At 38.3% G+C, this 19,237-nt stretch overlaps 1 protein-coding gene across 2 annotated transcripts in view; it reads right to left on the minus strand.

The window, feature by feature from the left end:
* LOC149220731 (GRF-interacting factor 1-like) overlaps window positions 1–19,237 on the minus strand; it is an 85,133-nt gene that overhangs the window by 59,466 nt on the left and 6,430 nt on the right. For both annotated transcript variants that reach the window (XM_089384899.1, XM_089384900.1), the window contains exon 2: window positions 8,776–8,852. In XM_089384899.1, the coding sequence (XP_089241025.1) occupies window positions 8,776–8,852 (77 nt within the window). The remainder of the gene's footprint in view (window positions 1–8,775; window positions 8,853–19,237) is intronic.

Raw genomic sequence — 19,237 nt, forward strand, 5'->3', positions numbered from 1 at the left:
ATATTCACTAACTTCATTTTCTAAAAGGATCAAATCTATTCTCTTCTTCCATGCAAGGTAATTTGATGTCCCAACAAGTTTGTTGTTCTCCTTGTAGAAAGAAGTCATTGTAGATTGAGACAAAATATAGAATACTTACTTGTCAAGTGAAAATGTTCCTTTGATGATGATATCTTCAACTTGATGCCTTCTTGATGATGTTGAATTCAACTACTCTTTTGTTGTTGACACAATTGAAGATGCCTCCTTGATGATGATGAAGTGTTTCTTCTTGCTTCCTTTGGTTGATGATTGTAGAATTTGTAAACTTCCCAAGAATGCTTCAAGTATAGGATCCTTCTTTGAATGGAGGTAGGGTCTTTGAGGTCTTCTTCTTCTTCAAAGTGTTGTTCCTTCTAGATGATGTGATCCTTGTGATGAGATGGATAGTCCTTGATGGTTCTTACTTCTCCTTGACGATCTCCTTGTGCTTGGTCCTTATATATCCTTCTTCAATTGGATGATCTTCAAGCTTCCTTTCCTTGTTGTTGTCACCTTAGCTCTGATACCATGTTGAGAAATCTAGGGCAACTAGTTTAAAGTGATTTCTCTTACTTTCATAATTGCTTATGAAGTTCTTTTAATTAACTAGATGTTCTTGTAGTTAGCTTCTTCTTATCTTGATTATTATAGTGTTCTTTATCATCAAACAGCGACCAAACAATGAAGATCAATGAAACAAGAGGGCACAAGATATAGGTTGCAAGCCAGGGCCAAAACCTGTCCTCTTGAGAGGAAACCCCACAAGAAGTCTTCTCTTCTAAAAGAATCTTCAAATGACGAATTCCAAGACCTATGACCCAATACCAAGACCCCTCCAAGACGAAGTCAAACCTCCTCTTGATGAACCAAATTCTCACAAAATCAACCTCCTTCAGAACTTTAGATTTCGGCCTCTTCTTCAGAAATTCGACTGCTTCTCCAGGACTGCAATTTTCGGCCTCTGTTGTAGAAACCCTAACTCGCACGTGTGAGAAAAGATGGTGAAACTTTCTTCTTTCTCCTTCACTAGGATTGCTTCTTCTTCCTTGGCAATTCGACTTGCACACTTGAACTGTATGACTCCAAAATTCGGCTTCTCTAGAGGTCTGAAATTTCGGATTTGTAGTTGCAATATGTGCCCTAAAAACTTTACATGTGTGCAATTATGTAACCCAAAACAAGCTTCAAAAAACTTCGACTTTTTCTTTCTTTCTTCTTCTTCGCTCCTTCTAGATCTCCTTCTTATCCTTGATCGAACATGTTAGATACTCCCTTCAAATGAGGTCGAGCTCCTATATATATAGGCTTCTTGTGAGGTTGAGTTTCTCTTCATGAGGCCGACTTGTCACTTGTAGGCCGACTTCCCTTCTTGCAAGCCGACTTGGTCTTGGAGGAGGACCTTTGACTCTTTTGACTCTGAATAAATTTCATTTACATGATACAAAGTGCCCAATGGGTCTTTCATATATGGCAATGAATCAATTTAATTCTTGACTCTATGACAAATCTTAGAAGCACTCAATGGGTGCTTGACCTACAAATAAATTGACCTTGAGCATTAAACCCATGCTACAAAAATAATAATAATATTTTTTCTTTCTTTTTACAATATACAAGAATCAAAAACACATTTCATATTTATGAAGACCAAACCTAGTTACCTATTTCTAAAGGGGAAAGCCAATCCTCAAGCTCACATTCCATAAGGTTCGACCCCTCAACGTCCTCACTTTTCTTTGTGTCAAGGTTAGGGCCTAGGGGACAACCTTCTATTTGATTAAGGGGTGATTTGGATGACTGATTGATCTTGACTGTAAACCTGTTCTCTCACTTTATAAGGGAGGTTAGTTTTTGACCCTAGTCTAGTGGGACCTCCACTGAGACCTTAGGGACATAGGAGTGGTAGAACTTGGGAGACTTGGATTGAAATAGTGTGTCCATAAGATTTCATACTTACCACTTTCTATCATTCCCCAAATTTCATCTCCATTCTTTGGGCTTGTGGTCATTGGTTCATTGGGAATTGGCACCCTCTTATCCTCATCCTTGAGTCTAGGCCGAAAACTACTCTGGAGGTTGATACAGCGAAAAGAACATTAAAAGCATAAAATGGCCAAAATAAAAGAAAAAGAAATGTAAACTGAAACAAATGGTCAGGACATTAATTAGCGTGTGGGTAAAATCCTAGCATGAGCTCTACTCCCCTCAGTAGCCATCACCTGGTTCCTTAAGCACTAGATGCTCCATCACAAAATAAAGAAACCCTTGCATGTCCAACCCTGATGAGCGAGAAACTAACTCGTCATTAAGGGATAAATAAATGCTAAATTATTAAAAGAAAGTTTGGGCTCTTAAGTTATGCTCTCATTCAAAGCATTGTCAAAAAGAAGTAAAAGACGCACCACAGGGGTGGAAAAAGCAAGTCATGGAAAGGGGTATCTCATGCCTCCATGAATGCTCCCTCCTTACATCTATACACTCCAGATGATGGACCTCCATTCACTGGTACCATGGCCACGACACCTTGTCCCTAAGTTCTTCCCCTCCATTGCCACTATTATCACAAGCACCTATGGATTGAAAAGTTGACCTAAGACTAGTCACCTCCCCTTAGGGGTTGGAAACACCAAATAGGGTTGATTATCTAGCCATCCCTAACACAAGGAGGGAACACTTTTACAGAAATTGGTCTAGTTAGATTTTTGAAGGTGATCTCAATTTGAAGTGTTATTATGCCCCTAACAATTAAGTATGGTTCATTGTGATGCATCCATGGTCATTGTCACTAGTGAGTGGTCACTTTCACTTGATCTTGAGAAGGTTTTGTCAGGTTGTTTTTCACACATCAATAGAGGCCTTTGAGGGAAACTCACATCACTCCACTGCAAAGCATGTCCAGGTCATTTTGCACCTTACAAAGAGCAATGATGACCTTGCAGATGAAGTGTTGCCCCTCTAGAGCAGAGCGTTGGGCACTTTGATGATTCCATATGAGGATTGACACCCTAGAGTACACCCTGTACAATTAATTGTTGGAAACAGATTCTTAATGAAAACAAAAAAGCTACAATCGCACACATACAAATTTACACACAGATTTTATCTTAGAGACCCAAAACCAGGAAAACCAGCAAGATTTTTTTCATTATATCTTTTGTACAATATATTACAATACAACAACATCCCATAGCATACAAACCGCTAATCAAAACATAGTTCCATAACCGAAACTACCAAATCATGGGCAAAACAACCATGTGCTACAAGACCATTTTCAACAAAACCGTAGGTTGAAAAAGGCCAAAAAATCAAACCCCCCTTTGTTTGTGGTGCATATAATATGTGCAAAGAATATAACACATACCCAACATTCTCCCACTCATTGTTTTCTTTGCACACAGGGGACCACAAGAGTACACAGTCAACAGTTCAGGGCAGAAATGCCAATTGTTTCTCTACACTAAGAGAACTTTTCAGTGCTCACATATTTTGTCAATGCAGATGTAACATTCTTTAAAGCGTCCACCTTTTCCAACAACACCTTGTCTTCAATCATATCTCTCACAAAGTGATATTGAACATCAATATGCTTTGTCTTAGAATGATAAGCAAGGTTCCTCACGAAGAAAAATGCATGTTGGTTGTCACAATCTATCCTTATAGCTTCTTGTACCAACCCCATACTTAAACACAATCTTTGTAACCGAAATGCTTCCTCTCTTGCATGAGTGGCTACCATGTATTCAGCTTTTGTAATTGAAAGTGCCACTACAAATTGTCTTTTGCTCATCCAACTGACAACTCCTCCAAATAGATTAAACATATACCCACTTGTAGATCTTCTACAATCCAGATCACCAACCCAATTTGCATCAATAAAGCAATGTATGTCAAACACTTTGTCCAGTCCTAGTCTTCCTTGGTAGCACAATCCATAATGAGTAGTGTCACGCAGATACAAGAAAACTCTCTTTATTGTTGTCCAATGCTCCCTCACTAGTTTTGCATTGCATACATCAAACTTCCAACTGTTAAATTTTTGAAATACCAACCAAATTTATCTTCTCACGGCATTCAATTGTATTCACAACAAATTATTTATTTAGCCTAACTTCTAGAAATGAACATATGCAGCGAAATTTAAATCAAAGAGATCAATCACACATTGCAAAAATAATTCACCCACAACAATTCTTCGTCATCTATTAATATGGAAAATCTGGGTTTTCAACCCACTGAGATACAAGGAAAATTACAATAACTGGAACATGTAACTCGGCCCCCACGGGATGAATTCAGCCCAAGGAAATCGGGTTCTCAAAGAAATTGGCCTAGAGAAATTCGGCCCAATTAATTAGCTGGAAAATGGACTCGTGCCCTCCTTGTGCGTTATCACTGTGCCTCAGGAAAAACTCAAACCCCCAATAATTCAGCGTTCTCCAAATCAAATCGACCTTCCCCTAGCAACTCGGTTTTGCAATCTCCTCGACTCGACCTCCTAGATTCGCCCTTAATTCTCTCGTACTTCTCCTCCTTTGTGCTCCAGTCCATTGAGTCACTCACACTAGAGAAAATCACCTTCACTGTGATGACTTGCTCTCTTGGGCTCTTGTGTCTTCACCTCTTCATTAAGCTTCCTTTATAATCTTCATTAAGCTCAAATCCCTAACCCTAATCTCCCTTCTAGAACATCTTGGAGATCAACAGTTGAGATTATTTCTAAATCACTTAAATAATTAAGTTATTTATCCTTAGAAAATGACTTAATAGTCCACAATATTTAATTGACTTTAATTATTGTACTTTTTCCTAATTTAGACTTAAGAAAGAAGACATAAATCACTTACTCCACTGAGAAAGCACTTAAAGAGGCAAATCATCTCCCGCATGCTAAGACACCAAGCCTAAGTAAAGACATTACAAAAGAATTCTCACAGGCATTAACATGTGGATGATACAAATCTGAAATAGAACTAAAACTGTAACTAATGCAAATCTAAAACGTTTTTAAGACTTGTCTTTTGCAATCATTGTTGTTGGCCTATATTATTTCAACTCTTCTTTATATTACAAAAATCTTTGAACTGAATTTCAGATTTGGAAATGAAGAGGCAGATTGTGAACAGCCTTAGAAGACCAAGAGACAACTCCTCACTTCATATTCCTGCATAGAGTACAAATCGTCAATAATTTATGCTTATAAAATATGCATTGTTGAAAGAGCATTAATTTTTTTGGTGAGTTGAGAAACTTGTATGAGAGCGCTTATGAGCAGCACCCTGGTGAGAAGAAAAAGAGAAAAGTAGCAGAAGAGGAAAAGAATTGAAGAAGAGAAGCAGAGAAGATGAGCAGCGGTCATGAGGACATAAATTAATATCAGGTAACTAGCAAACTTGATCTTGTATTGTGATTGGGAGATTGCAATATCCTTTCAAGTTATAGATTGATAAAGAACAGGTTGTACCCTGCAAAAAAATTGTGGGAGTTGGAGCTTCCTTCAAGTAGCAGCCTCTTGTAGGTTGGAGCCTACAAAAAATTTGATGTAATAAGGGAGTAGTAGTTTGGCTTCACAACACTTTCAGCCAAAAATTTGTGGCTTTCTCCCTTTATGGGTTTACACTTATATCTGGTGTCTTCATGTGTCACTTGTTGAATGTCCACTTGTGTGAATGCTCTTGAATTTTGAATATTTACATACGCAAATGTCTCTCTCTAGTAACTGCAAAATAAACAATCAACAATTGAACATATGCATAAGTCATTAGTTGCATAAGAAGATATTCGAAAAAGGGTATTCAATTGAGCTAAATAATTGGAAACTTACAATCACTGATTCACCCCCCCTCTCAGTAATTGCCAAGCATTTATCACCTTTGACGCTCCCTAACAGCAATGTTAAATTCTTAAAGTAAATTTTTTACCTAAATTTATAACATTTACCATTATTTGTTTCAGGATGTTTGAAAGCAGTTCCAACCTCATCAAACTTCATATAGAGAAAATAGAATTTCATGTCCCATTCAAAATTTAACAAACTTAACAATTTTCAAGATTTCAAGATCAATGAGATGCGACATTTCATTGGATTCAATCACATATGAAGGTATGTGATTGGTATTTAATCAAGAGCAACAAGCCCTGTATGCATCCCAGTGTTGGTGGTGTTAATTGTCAGACACATTTGTCATGGCCTTAGCAAAAATGTACCCTTCACACAACAAACCAAAAGCATTGATCAAGCATGTTGAGCTTTTTCTACCATATTTTAAGGCAATTTCATCAAATGGATGATGTCAACTGATGTCCCTAGAGAATCAAGAAAGAAGCGAATGCTATACGAGAGGAAAAGAAAGAAAAGATACTAATGATGAGGATTCCAATATAAGCAATGGTGGAACATTGCTTGTCAAGGAGTGGTGGAACATACATGGAGGAGCTAACCCACATCTACAACATTTGGCAACATGAGTGCTTTCACAATACGTGAACACTTATATAGAGAAGAGTTTAGCAACTAGCTCAATTTATTATTTTGGAGTCTGGACATTCGATCATCATATTTCAGAATACAGATGGCCTATTTTGAAAACATAACTATTTGGTATGTTATTGTTTTTTTTAAGTAATGAGTACATTCAATTAGGCACAATTGGTAACTTTGTAGAAACGGTTGCCACTATTCCACCTGGTAGAACCAATATTTCATAAATGCTACAAAGGTCAACATGTCTCCAGAGACTTGAACCCACGCTACTTGGGACACAAATCGTGAACCATACGAATTGAGCTAAGTTCCTTTGACTTTGGTGTGTTATTGTTGATGGTTGCTAGATGTTGATTTCTGGTAGCATCGAATGTGCTCTAAGTCTCAAATTTTGCAGGGAGGCTTGGGCACATGTATTCCAAAGAACCCAGAAAGCATTTTCGGAAATTCCACTCAGAGACGGTTTTATTAAAATAATTAATTATTTTTGATGTGACCCTAAGTCTAAACTTAGGAAATTAAAATAATTAATGGGTATTAATCTAACTGTGGGTGTAACTTCTAGAAGAAGACGAGGATCGAGCAGAAATGATCTTAGCCACTAATTAGCTTCTAGTCTGGGTCGTTGAATGTAAACGAGAAGATTATTTAAGGAGGCTTGAGGGTCATTTGGAAAACGCACAAAGCGTTGATCAGTCAAATCAAATTGCTGAAGCTAGAGGTAGCACAGTGATTTGTAGTGATCACGCAGTGAGGGGCAGAGAAAGTTTTGGTTGCAGGATCTTCTCCGGAGCCAAGAATACTCAGCAGAGAGGTAGAGAGGCACACAGAGGAGGCAAAACAGAGGCCAGAGAAGGTGACGCAAAGCCAGGAAGGGCTCACGCAGACCCCACGCAGAGCAACGCAAAGGAGCCTCTACGTAGAAGTCCGAGATTTGCTAGGAGACTGACGTTCCTGTGTCAGGAGGGCTGAAATCAATGGTGACGCAGAGCCTTAGACGCTGATGTTGACCCAGCAGGGGCAGTGCAGAAGTAGCAGGGGAACTTGTTGGTTCAGTTGTTGGATCAATCCAGATATGCAGTGAAGAGCGAGGTAATCTCACTACTTTCTTCTACCAAGTGATATTCTCTATAACTAGATTGTCAGGAAGGCATCCAGAAGTTGTATTCAAAAATACTTTAACTTAATAATAAAAACCCTCAGATCTATTGCACCGGTTTTCCCGCATTGGGTTTTTCCAGGGACGTTTGTCCAAAAACAATTGTCATTTGTGTTGTATCTTTCTCTATTGTTTAGTTTCTTGTTTTGACATATTATTTAATTGGTGTAGGCTGCAGTGTATCTATTTCGATGTTTGCCATAGGAAACTGCTAATAGCATGTTCATGTAAATCTAACAAGTAGGAGAAATATCATCAGTTGCTGCAGTAGGGATTCCCGCGTTTAAGGAATTTTCACACTAGATAACCTCTTTCATTCCATAAGTTAATGGTCTAATCTCTATTATATAGCTTACAATTTTGTACGTTTGTTTGTAATTGATAGAATCTAGATTCTAGATGGTTGATGTTCAAATGATTAATCACTGAGGTACTATGGATACCATTTATATCTTCATTGATTTACAAATATGCATGTTTTCATATATTCTGCAACTATATATATATAGTTGCTCCCGGGATGCTCCACTCCCGAGGACTTTTGGAAAATGATGCTTCCACTCCATGCAACCTTGAAAGTTGAACCTACCATATCAGCAGTAGTCATGTCCGTCATGTGAATGGTATTCTACATCTGTTTTCCATAGAGTAGTATCAGTACCTTTTTGATGGACTTAATAGCTTAAATAGCAGCCACCTGAGCTTTCCTAGGTGACATACATCAAGCTTTGCACTCACATATGACATAATCAGCTCAACTCTTACTTCTTTCTCACTAGAAGCAAAAACACAACCAAGCATACTACACAGTATATTATAGGTCTAGCCACATGCAGGACCACCTGTTGAAAATTAGATAGAGGGAAGCATCCACTAAAAGAATTCAAGTAGATATCCAAAGGAATAAACTCAAGTCAGGAGAACATATCATGTATAATCTCTAAATGCACTGCAACATATCACATAATTCTGTCATGCAATCACCAATATACAAAGAGCTGAAGCAGCATATAGAGAAAACAATAACCTTGACCAAGAAAGAAACAAAAATGAAAACTTAATTATAAAGTTCGACTAAAATATATAATTGAACCACTAGAAAAAGACTTACTGTGCACATTCATTAAGCTTCCCCAAGTTTTGGTTATCGAGAATTGCCAGAATTAACTGCTTATTCTCATCCAAGTACTGCACAAATGGCAACATTAAAAGTAGTTAGTATAAATTACAGATGACAGTTAAAAAAGCCAAGAGTTCACAATGAGAAAACATCAAAAAGGATACAATGACAAACAGATATTAGTTTATTACAAAATGCATATGATACATCCTCTAAAATGGCCCTGATATAAGATCATACTATGTTTGTTGTAACTTGTAGGGGAGTCTTACACAAGCGGAAATACTTTCATCATGCATTATTTAAACAATATGCCATTAACCAAAATTTATAATGCAGGTTCAACTTTCAACCAAGTAACTCGCACAACCAAATAACACTCATTATATGTATAAGAAGAAAGGCCAGCATTGAAATCATTCTCACAGTGATATCCAACAAGTTATCAGTGTTATTGTTATGAAGCTATGTCATTTCATTGGGAAAATTTTTAAACCTTAATATGTTACTGAATGAAATGATATCTTTAGCACTATCGACAGACATAGCTAGGTATGATGGGCTGTAAAGTAGATGATCCCAGGAAGTGTTCAACTGCTTCGGGCCAATACTAAAGAAAATAAAAGCCACCAGATATACAGATAAAAAAGTAAAAAAGGAACTTGACATAAATAATGACATCAAGTAAAACCATATTATTCAATCTCTAAATGTTCCACTTTCATCTTCCCATGATCAGTACTGATGATTTTGTGCACCTAATGTTAGTCCTTGAGTTTGCATCCTGCATGAAATAGTGTTATGTATAAAGCATCTCTGCCACAAAAGTTCTCTTTCTACTACACTAGCAGCTTTCTTCCAAACCTTGCTCTATCCACCACCACTTATCCACAAAATGCCAAAATTTGTGCTATCTAGTCTTACTCCTCAACTAACGGTGCAACTTTGGTTCAAATTAAGATACCTTTTTATTTCCCAAAAGAGTAGGCCTGAATGTTGATTTGTATCGGAGACACTGAGGATGAATTTTCCAATCAAAATATAAATTACTCCAGAAATACCATGATTAGTGTTTATGCGATGAATCTGTTTACAGAGAGGCCACATGCTTAATACTCCTGGACAAGATCTGCCCAAGACAGATTTTCATTGAATTGTTTTAATCTGCCTATTATCCAACGTTGCTTTTAAAGATTTTCTACTGCCTTTTTTAACGTTGTTCTTCATCAGATCCCAATCCCACAGGAAATCAAACAACATCTTCAGCACTCTCAGCAACAGCCAAACTGCACTCATGGAGCTGTAATATAGATTAACCCTGGAAGGAGTTTTACTTCTTTAAGTTAACAAGGAAAATAAGAGAAACCAGATATACAGATAAAAGTTAAGAAAGACATTCAAAATAACATCTAGCAAAATAATAGCATTCAATTTCCAAGTGCCTCCATTTCCATCTTCCAATGTCCAAGGGCAATGATTTTGTGCATTGATGATATAGTCTGGTCCCTGAATTTGCATCTTGCATGAATAATGTTGTGTTAAAACTTAAAGGCAGTTCTGCCAGCAAATTTTATGTCTTCTTTGGAGCCTTACTATATCCACAATATAGACTTACTCCTATAGTTCTGGTGCAAGTTTGGTTCAATTTTAGAGTTAACCTGTTTATCTCAAAAATACTGGCTTGGATGCACAGTTGTATTGGATTAGAGACATCAAAAACTATGTTTTCCAATCAGAATACAAATTACCAAAGAAAAATCATGTTTGGTGTTTATGTAATTGGTCCATTTACAGAACCAGTAAATTGGTATGACTCAAACCATGGTTTTTATACAGAGGGAGAACACTGCTAGAAATTTATGATAATACCTTTTCAGAGTGCATTAACAAAGTGAAATTATGTGTAGAAACAGAAAGCATAATCAAGGTTATTTAAAGAAATACCCCATGTGTTTTATTGATGATCTGATTCCAAGATGCGGATCAGAGGACAACTTAAATAGCATCGCATTGATTAAGTTATGGGTGAGGAAGCATGAACAGAATGAAGCGATCAATGAATAAAATGTGCACAAAGCAATCTGCACCGAAACAGTCACATATAACTATGTATTCACATCTACATCATTGTGTGAAGGAGAGAGGGAAGAGAGAAAGATGTTATGCAGAAGCTTTGCATGCCACATTCTAAACATAGAATCCATATTAGTTACAGCATATCCAATTTGCTGCCAAAGGCTGTTCGGTTTTGTAACTGTCAGTGATTGTTCATCTCCAAGTGCACCAAACACTACTGTTGCAATTCATGTGTTGGTGGTGAACAGAAACAGTTGGCATTCCTAAAGAGTGAAGACAATAAGTGTGCATGTAAGATAAGATAATTTTATCACTGTCCAACAAATACCCACAAAAGTGGACCAATGATACTGAAGAAGAGTACAATCAGTATGAATGCAATGTGGGAGTGCAAACACAGCTTCTAAAGAACGCTGAAAATAACATAAAGAAAGAAAGAAACAAGCAGTAGTGCTGCCGCAAGATGCATACAAAATACCGTGGCACAATACAAAATTATCAATAGCCTAACAAGAAAGATAAAAAGGTATGGCGATGGAACTAAAGGTGTCAAGGGCTCCTGAGTTTGATGATTGATGGCGAGGGAGTCAAACTGGGCACTAGCTCACTGACGAAGTCCCTTGGAACTAGCGGTGCATCCGGCCATATGATCCGAGGGGGGAGTAGGAGAAAGGGATGCTCCTAACATCGAGGTCAAAGGAGAGAAACTATGAATAAATCTTTGGCCACTCCTACGAGACTGGGAGGTAATCGGATGAGCCAGGGGTGCCCTGCTATGGAGCTGTTCGGAGCCAGTCCCTCTGCTGTTTTGAGGACATGTGAGTTGATGTGCAGTTTGGCATTGCCAAACTGGTCTCAATGGTATCCATCAATTCCCCAAGGTTGGAGGCTGAGAAGAGACCTGAGATCTCACCTTTGTATCTAGTACACCTTGAACTACTGCCTGTCACTTGTTCCAATCTGATGGATCCACATGAAAGTATGAGGTGATCATCCTAGTCATCCCATGGTGTGCAAGAACTAACATCTGTGGTTGAAAATCTCCCTGTTGAAGAGGGCTAAGCATTGCTTGTGCTAGTACCTGAACAAGGTAGATAGGGAACATCTTGAATCCCAACATAGACTGCGATAGCATCCTTCGATCTCATAGCATAGGGAGCACCAATGTTATCTGAACCAAACCGTCACTGGTGAAACTGGCCAGTCCAACCGGTTTTTGGGGCCCAAACCGGTCCAGTTCGGGTGTTGGAACCAGCTCAATCAGCTCCATAACGGAGCCGGACTATTTCACCGAACTGACCAGTTCAAGACCAGTTCCATACACACGGACCAGCCAAAACAAATTGCATATTTTTTTATCTTCTTTTGGATGGTCCACATCTAATAGAGCCCTAGGCCCCTCCTAAAGCTATTTAAACACACACACCTTGTAATATTCCTACTTAGGAAATACAGTGATAAACAAAGCAAAAACTGACATGCACACACAAAATTCAGAAATATAAATAGACACCCAAAAAATCTCCAAAAACACCATCCAGTTGAGCCATTTTATTATATATGGAGCAATAGTACAATGGGGTATGAAAGGAGTGCACCTGGGCTTGCCACAATGGCAAGCTAGACAAGTTCCAAGTCAAAAAATACAACTCCCAGATGTGGAAATGAGCTGCCCCAAATATGCCCTGCATTGTCCTTTAGAAACTGCTCTGTCTGCTGGAAAGAAGTTGCTGAAAGACCCTCCTCCGGTGCTCAGAAAATTCTGCAAAATTAGCCCCGGGCTCCTCTCAACAAACCCACCAAAACCCAAAAAGGGTTTGGTCTAGTTCTGACCCTCAAAAATGACCCCCAAATACCACGTCCTCCCCTCAACTAGCTGGAAAATACGGCCTGTCTGGAAATTCACTGCAGCAGCCCTCCAATCACTCCAAATCCTGGTCTTCACCTCCCCGGATGACCTTCTCAAATCCCCTGCACAACCCAGCTCCACAAATCCTCCCCTCAATTCCCCACGTGTGCCCAGAAATAGTCTTATGCACAAGCCCTGGAGAAGAGAAATTTGTACTGCCCCAAGGCAGCAATCTCTGGCCCCAAAATTCCTCACAAGGCTTGACCTTCCCCTAGAGTGGCTATACTTAATTTCTCCCAACAAACACCCCCTGCAAAATAGCTAAAATAGGTGGCACATGATCCTCTCCTGCGTCCTCCTGGAACACGAAATCGCTGAGAGAAATGGCTGAAGATGCTCCCAGGATCCCCCCAAATCTCCCTCCAATGTAGCAGCAATTGATCTTCCTAGGGTGGTACTCAAAGTCCACCGAAGGGTGAGCTCTCCCCTTGGAAAGCTCTGTGCTAAACAGCAATGTGACCCAACTAAACAGCTTGAGCAACAAGAGAATAGTTAGGTTGACAAAAATACCCCAATAGCTGCTATGCCCCTTCTATTTATAATTTTGACTTGCCTCCCCATGTGGGTCCCTCCATCAAGCATTTTGACCTCCCCACCTTAGCAATTCGATTTTTCTCCAAGGGAGTGCATATTTCATGAGGGGTGGCACCCACACACCACTATCCAAGTAATTCGACCTCCTCTCCTAAGTATTGTTCGCCCAAAAATTCGTGGGTCCCTCACATTAGGCAAAAATGTAAATTTGTGAATCCCCTTGAGCAAAATTATTTTTGGAAGGGACATGACACATCCCCTCTCTTTCACTCACACTATTCATTTAAGCTCTTGAAATTCTTGAACTAAGTTTTTTGAGGAGAATTGAAGAGTTTTTGCAAGATTGTTCTGAGGGAGTTCTTGGGCAGATTTGTATAGCTGTGTGGACTTGTTGGGCTGATTTCTAAGGGACATTTTGGAGCTGCTTCAAAGTGTTTTTTTCCCAAAGATATTTGGGAGTTGTTGAGTGGGTTTAGGAGCTGATTGAAGGGGTAATTCTCAGATTTTGTGGGGTTGCCAAAAAGTTGATTTCTCTAATGTTTGAATCTAATTTCTTCCTAAAATTTAGAGGGAAACTCGAGGTATTTCATGGCATCCATTCTTGTTTTATTTTTCTCTAAAAATTTGTTGTTTTCCCCTAGAAATATAAAAACCTAGGGTTTTCTATGCAGAGTTTATTTTTTGTTGCAAAAGTTGTTATGGCCCCTATCTTCTTCTATTTTTCTCTAAACAATTGTTGTTTTGCAGGGCTTTTATGAGGGATTTCTTGGGTAGATTTGTAAGGGAGACTTTGGAGCTAATTAAGGGGTAATTTTCAAATTTGTGGGGACTGCTATACAATCACAGATCTGATTTTTTACCATTTGGAACTTCTTTTCTTCTCAACATTTGGAGATCTTCTTACAATATTTTGTGGCTTCTATTCCTCTTCTAATTTTCACTAAGAAATTGTTTTCTTGCCCTAGAAATTTCAAAATCCTAGGGTTTTCTACGCAGATTTTTATTTGTTATCATGGCCCCCAAAGACAAGAATGATCCAGTATGGGTTCATTGCCATTTAAATGAACATCGAGTAAAAACATGCAACTATTGTGGGAAGGAAGTTAAGGAAGGGGGGATTCATAGGATTAAAGAACACTTAGCACATTGGAGAGGGTAAGTAGAACTTTGTAAGAAAGTATATGATGATCTTAAAGCGGAGATGCTAACTCTGATTGAATCCTTTCAAGCAGAAAAGAAAAAAAATAAGATTTAGAAAAGAAATAGGCAAAAGTCAAAAAGATGATGATGCTCTTAGCGACCCTGATTTTGAAGAATGTATGCCCAGTTTTGAAGATTCCTCCAATTACCCTGTTAGGGTTGGAGATGATCATCATTATATTTCTAGCCCTAGTTCAGCTACTTTGAAGAGGGCAACGGCGCGTAAAGGGATTGACTCTTTCTTTGTACCTTGCACCACCCCTGGTTCTCAACACACCATTGATGCTAAATGGAAGAAGATAGAGAAAAAAGTTGCATATGAATACAATGTTAGAGGGTGGTACGATGTAGACATACATTTTAATGCCACTAATTCTACATATTATCAGCCTATGATTTAGCTTCATGTGAACTAGACTTCAAAGACCCTAGCTTTCATCATATCAAGGGGGCACTTCTACAAGACTAGGTCCAAAGAATAGATGAGTACATCATAGGGTTCAAGCAATCATGGACCAAAACAAGTTGCACAATTATGTCTGATGGGTGGATTCATGGCACATCTCGTAGCATTTTAAATGTCTTAATTGCTTGCCCAAAAGGTACTATGTTTCTCAAATATGTTCATGCATCTAATCAGGTGAAGGATGCACGATTACTCTTTCGACTTTTGGATGAAGTGGTTATGGAAGCAAGGGTTGACAATGTTGTACAAGTGATCACAGATAATGCCTAAAAACTATGTTGCAGCTAGAAAAATGTTGGAGAAAAATCACACCATCATTTGATGGACTCCATGTGCAACCCATTGTTTGGACCTCATGCTTGAGGATATTGGCAAAATTTAGTGGGTGAAGAAGTGTGTGGAAAAAGCAAATTCCATAACTAGGTACATCTACAACTACTCATGTGTTTTGAACCTTATGAGAAAGCACAATGGGGGTAAAGAGCTTGTTCAATCAGCGATTGCACAATTTGCAACAAACTTTCTTTCATTGCAATCTCTTGTTCAACAAAAATCCCACTTGAGGAAGATATGTTCTTGTGATGAATGGAATGAATCTCAGTTGAGAAAAAAGGCTAAAGGGAAAGAGATGTTTGACCAAGTGTTTAACAGAAACATTTAGTCAAAAGCAAAAGAAATTGTGCTATTTAGTGAGCCTCTTGTGAAAATGATGTGGATGGTGATAAATCTGCCATGGGTTTATTTATGAGGCCATTGATCAAGCCAAAGAACAAATAAAATTAGCATATGGGGATAGAATGCAGAAGTGCATTCCTCTATGGAGAATCATTGATGAAAGAAGGAACAAACAACTCCATAGACCTTTACATGCAATTGGCTACTACTTAATTCTAAGGTATGTAATTTTGGATTTCAATGCTTATAAGTTTTGTCATTCATTACTAACTAGAAAAACTTTACCAAATATTCGAAATCAATTGATGAATAGTTTTTTGTTTTTTGAACTTTGAAGGTACCATTACACTACAAATTTTAAGGCATATGGGGAGGTAATAGATGGGATGGTATAGATGCATTGAGCACATGGTCCCAGATCCCAAGATTCAAGATCAGATTCATACCAAGTTCTTGAAATTCAGTGAGATTACCAGTACCTTTGGCATGTTTATGTCTATAAGTATTAAGAAATAGAGCAAGGGATCCCTAAGGTAAGAAATGTCAAAATTTGCAAATTATATTACTCATTGCAATTGTTGAGTCCAAATTTCAGAGTCAATCGCTAATACTTCTTTGCCTTCCACCCTTTTTGCAACCTATTTGTGGCAACAATTTGGTATTCAATGCAGAAGTGCATTCCTCTATGAAGAATCATTGATGAAAGAAGGAACAAACAACTCCATAAACCTTTACATGCAATTGGCTACTACTTAATTCTAAGGTATGTAATTTTGGATTTCAATGCTTATAAGTTTTGTCATTCATTACTAACTAGAAAAACTTTATCAAATATTCGAAATCAATTGATGAATAGTTTTTTTGTTTTTGAACTTTGAAGGTACCATTACACTACAAATTTTAAGGCATATGTGGAGGTAATAGATGGGATGATATAGATGCATTGAGCAAATGGTCTCAGATCCCAAGATTCAAGATCAGATTCATACCAAGCTCTTGAAATTCAGTGAGATTACCAGTACCTTTGGCATGTTTATGTCTATAAGAAATAGAGCAAGGGATCCCTAAGGTAAGAAATGTCAAAATTTGAAAATTATATTACTCATTGCAATTGTTGAGTCCAAATTTCAGAGTCAATCGCTAATACTTCTTTGCCTTCCACCCTTTTTGCAACCTATTTGTGGCAACAATTTGGTATTCAATGCCCTGAATTGCAAAAATTTGCAATTTGGATATTGAGCCAAATATGCAGTGCTTTAGGGTGTGAACGGAATTGGAGTGTTTTTTAGTGTAAACACACAAAGAAGAGGAACTGTTTGGAGCAAAAGCGGTTGAATGACATGGTTTATGTTTAGTACAACCTTAGGTTGATGTATAACCAATTGTTGAACAAAACCCCTAAATCAAGCAACATAGTCTTGGGTGACTTTGATCCAACATCAGAATGGGTTGTGGAGAGTCAAGCACAAGCATTTGACAATGAAGACCTCTCTTGGTTGGACTTGGACCCACCTCCACAGGCTCCAAAGGGAGATATATCACAAGTACCAACTTTTGGGCTAGGGGAATGAAGTCGAAATCCCAATGCAGACTTAGAGGCTACTCATTCTACACAAGGATGATGAGGATGATGATTCTAATGGTGGCCGCTAACACTTGTAATTGTAGTATTGTAGTATCATGATTATTTTAGACTATAGAGGCCATTATAGCATGTGTCCCAATGTATCTAGGTTCAGCAATGTTTTGCAGAAAGTGTTATTTTGGTTGTATGCACTCTTACTTGCTAGATACATGAGAACTTTTGCATGTGTATAAATGGTTTGGATTCATATGGATGCACATGAATATACATGTTTTTCTTTAATTTGAATATTCTGTGTTTTTGATCGATCGATTTTTTTATTGGTTCCAGTCTAGTTCTGAATGGTACCTGGTCCACAAGGTTTTCTGGTTCGACCATTGATTCGATGCCAATAACATTGTGGGGCACCTAAAAATGTGGTGTACCTCTATCTCGGGCTCATATAGGTGGAACATTTGGCAAATCCTATCAAACTGTGGTATATGGTGATCTATCTCTATCCGGAGTCTATGAGAACCAACTTGGAACTATCCCAGCAAGATCCTAGGAGAATGCATCCAACGTCTGTGTGTGTAAGGGGGTCGGACAATGATGCCATCCTACAACTCCAAAAAGTGCCATAGGTAGAAGCACAGCTTCGAATCCAAGCTCGTCAAAGGTGAGGTCCAAGAGACCTGAATGTACAATATGTAGAGATCCTCTTTGATGGCCTAATTCAACAACTATTGAATCAGCAAGAGATGGCTCGACACATCAAAGGGATATCTAAATAGGGGAAGATGCTAGGGGGAATGAGGGAAAGCACATGTCACTAAGGTGAGCATGCACATCCCACCAAGGAGGGCACATTAGGCCATTGAGGTGAGCACACAGTGACACACAGGTTGCTAAGGTGGGTGTTTGCAGGCTCAAACATGGCATGCACAGTGGGAATTCAATGCACCAACTGTTGTAGAGGTTTTACGAGTATGGGGGCGATGCCCCCTTAGCCCCTAGGATGATGCTAGGGGTGTTGCATGTCCAATCTTGGGTTGGTGTACATAGTTTTGGGGCACTAAAATGGTCCATATGGAGGAGACAAGCATAGAGGATGGACACTTCCTAGCATGCACGAGACTATGCACAAAGAACCTATGGTTATGCTCAAACTAATTGATAAAAGTAACACTAAACCCTTTACAAGTGAATTGAGATTTATAGTTCCCTGAAACAAATGCAATGAACTTGTTTATTTGTTACTTGCAGAAACATTAATCAGGTTGCTATAGCTCCACGAAGGTCACATGGGTCATTTAGAGTTCACCAAATTTATGAAGATTTGGATATTCATTGGCCAACCATATAATGGACACACTTATCCGTGTAAACACAATTCATATTTCCTCATTTCACCCCTCATCACATTCATCTTACATCTCTCACATTGTAGAAATTTTCTGCACTGGGACAATTAAAGCAGCTCAAAAAAATTCAAAAATTTCCTATAGGTTTCCTAGATCTTAACCATGTGGATTTTAGGTTTACAGCTGTTATTATAAAATATAAATAAAACAGTAGCAACATGAAAATATTTCACCTCTTAACAACCCGAATCCACTTGGCAATCCAAGAGAAAAAATACCAAATGTGCCAACAACTTTCAGCCCTCTAGCACCATCTTATCAGGCATAAAACATATCAGAAATCCACTTTATGACAGCTGTAAATACAGCACAAAATCTGCCATATCTTCTTCAACACTAATTTTAAACCAGTTAAACAATTTCGATGTTAACTTGTGTCAATTGAGAAAGACACACAAGTGTTGGAAATTACCAAATCATGAAGAATAATGTGGCTAAAAATCAAATTTGCTATAGAAACAATTTTGCACAGCCAAAATCTTCATACATATATGTAGAAAGATGAAGTTCATGTACATACCATAGCTTCATCCGAAGGCTAGTGCAATCTTCTAGCTCTCCAAAACCCAAAAAAAAACCTAGCCAAAACCAACAAGCTCCAACAA

The sequence above is a fragment of the Pinus tabuliformis genome, chromosome Q, assembly GCF_031772625.1.
Source record: "Pinus tabuliformis cultivar Carrire ecotype Pingquan chromosome Q, CPIR1, whole genome shotgun sequence".
Classification (NCBI taxonomy): Eukaryota; Viridiplantae; Streptophyta; class Pinopsida; order Pinales; family Pinaceae; genus Pinus; species Pinus tabuliformis.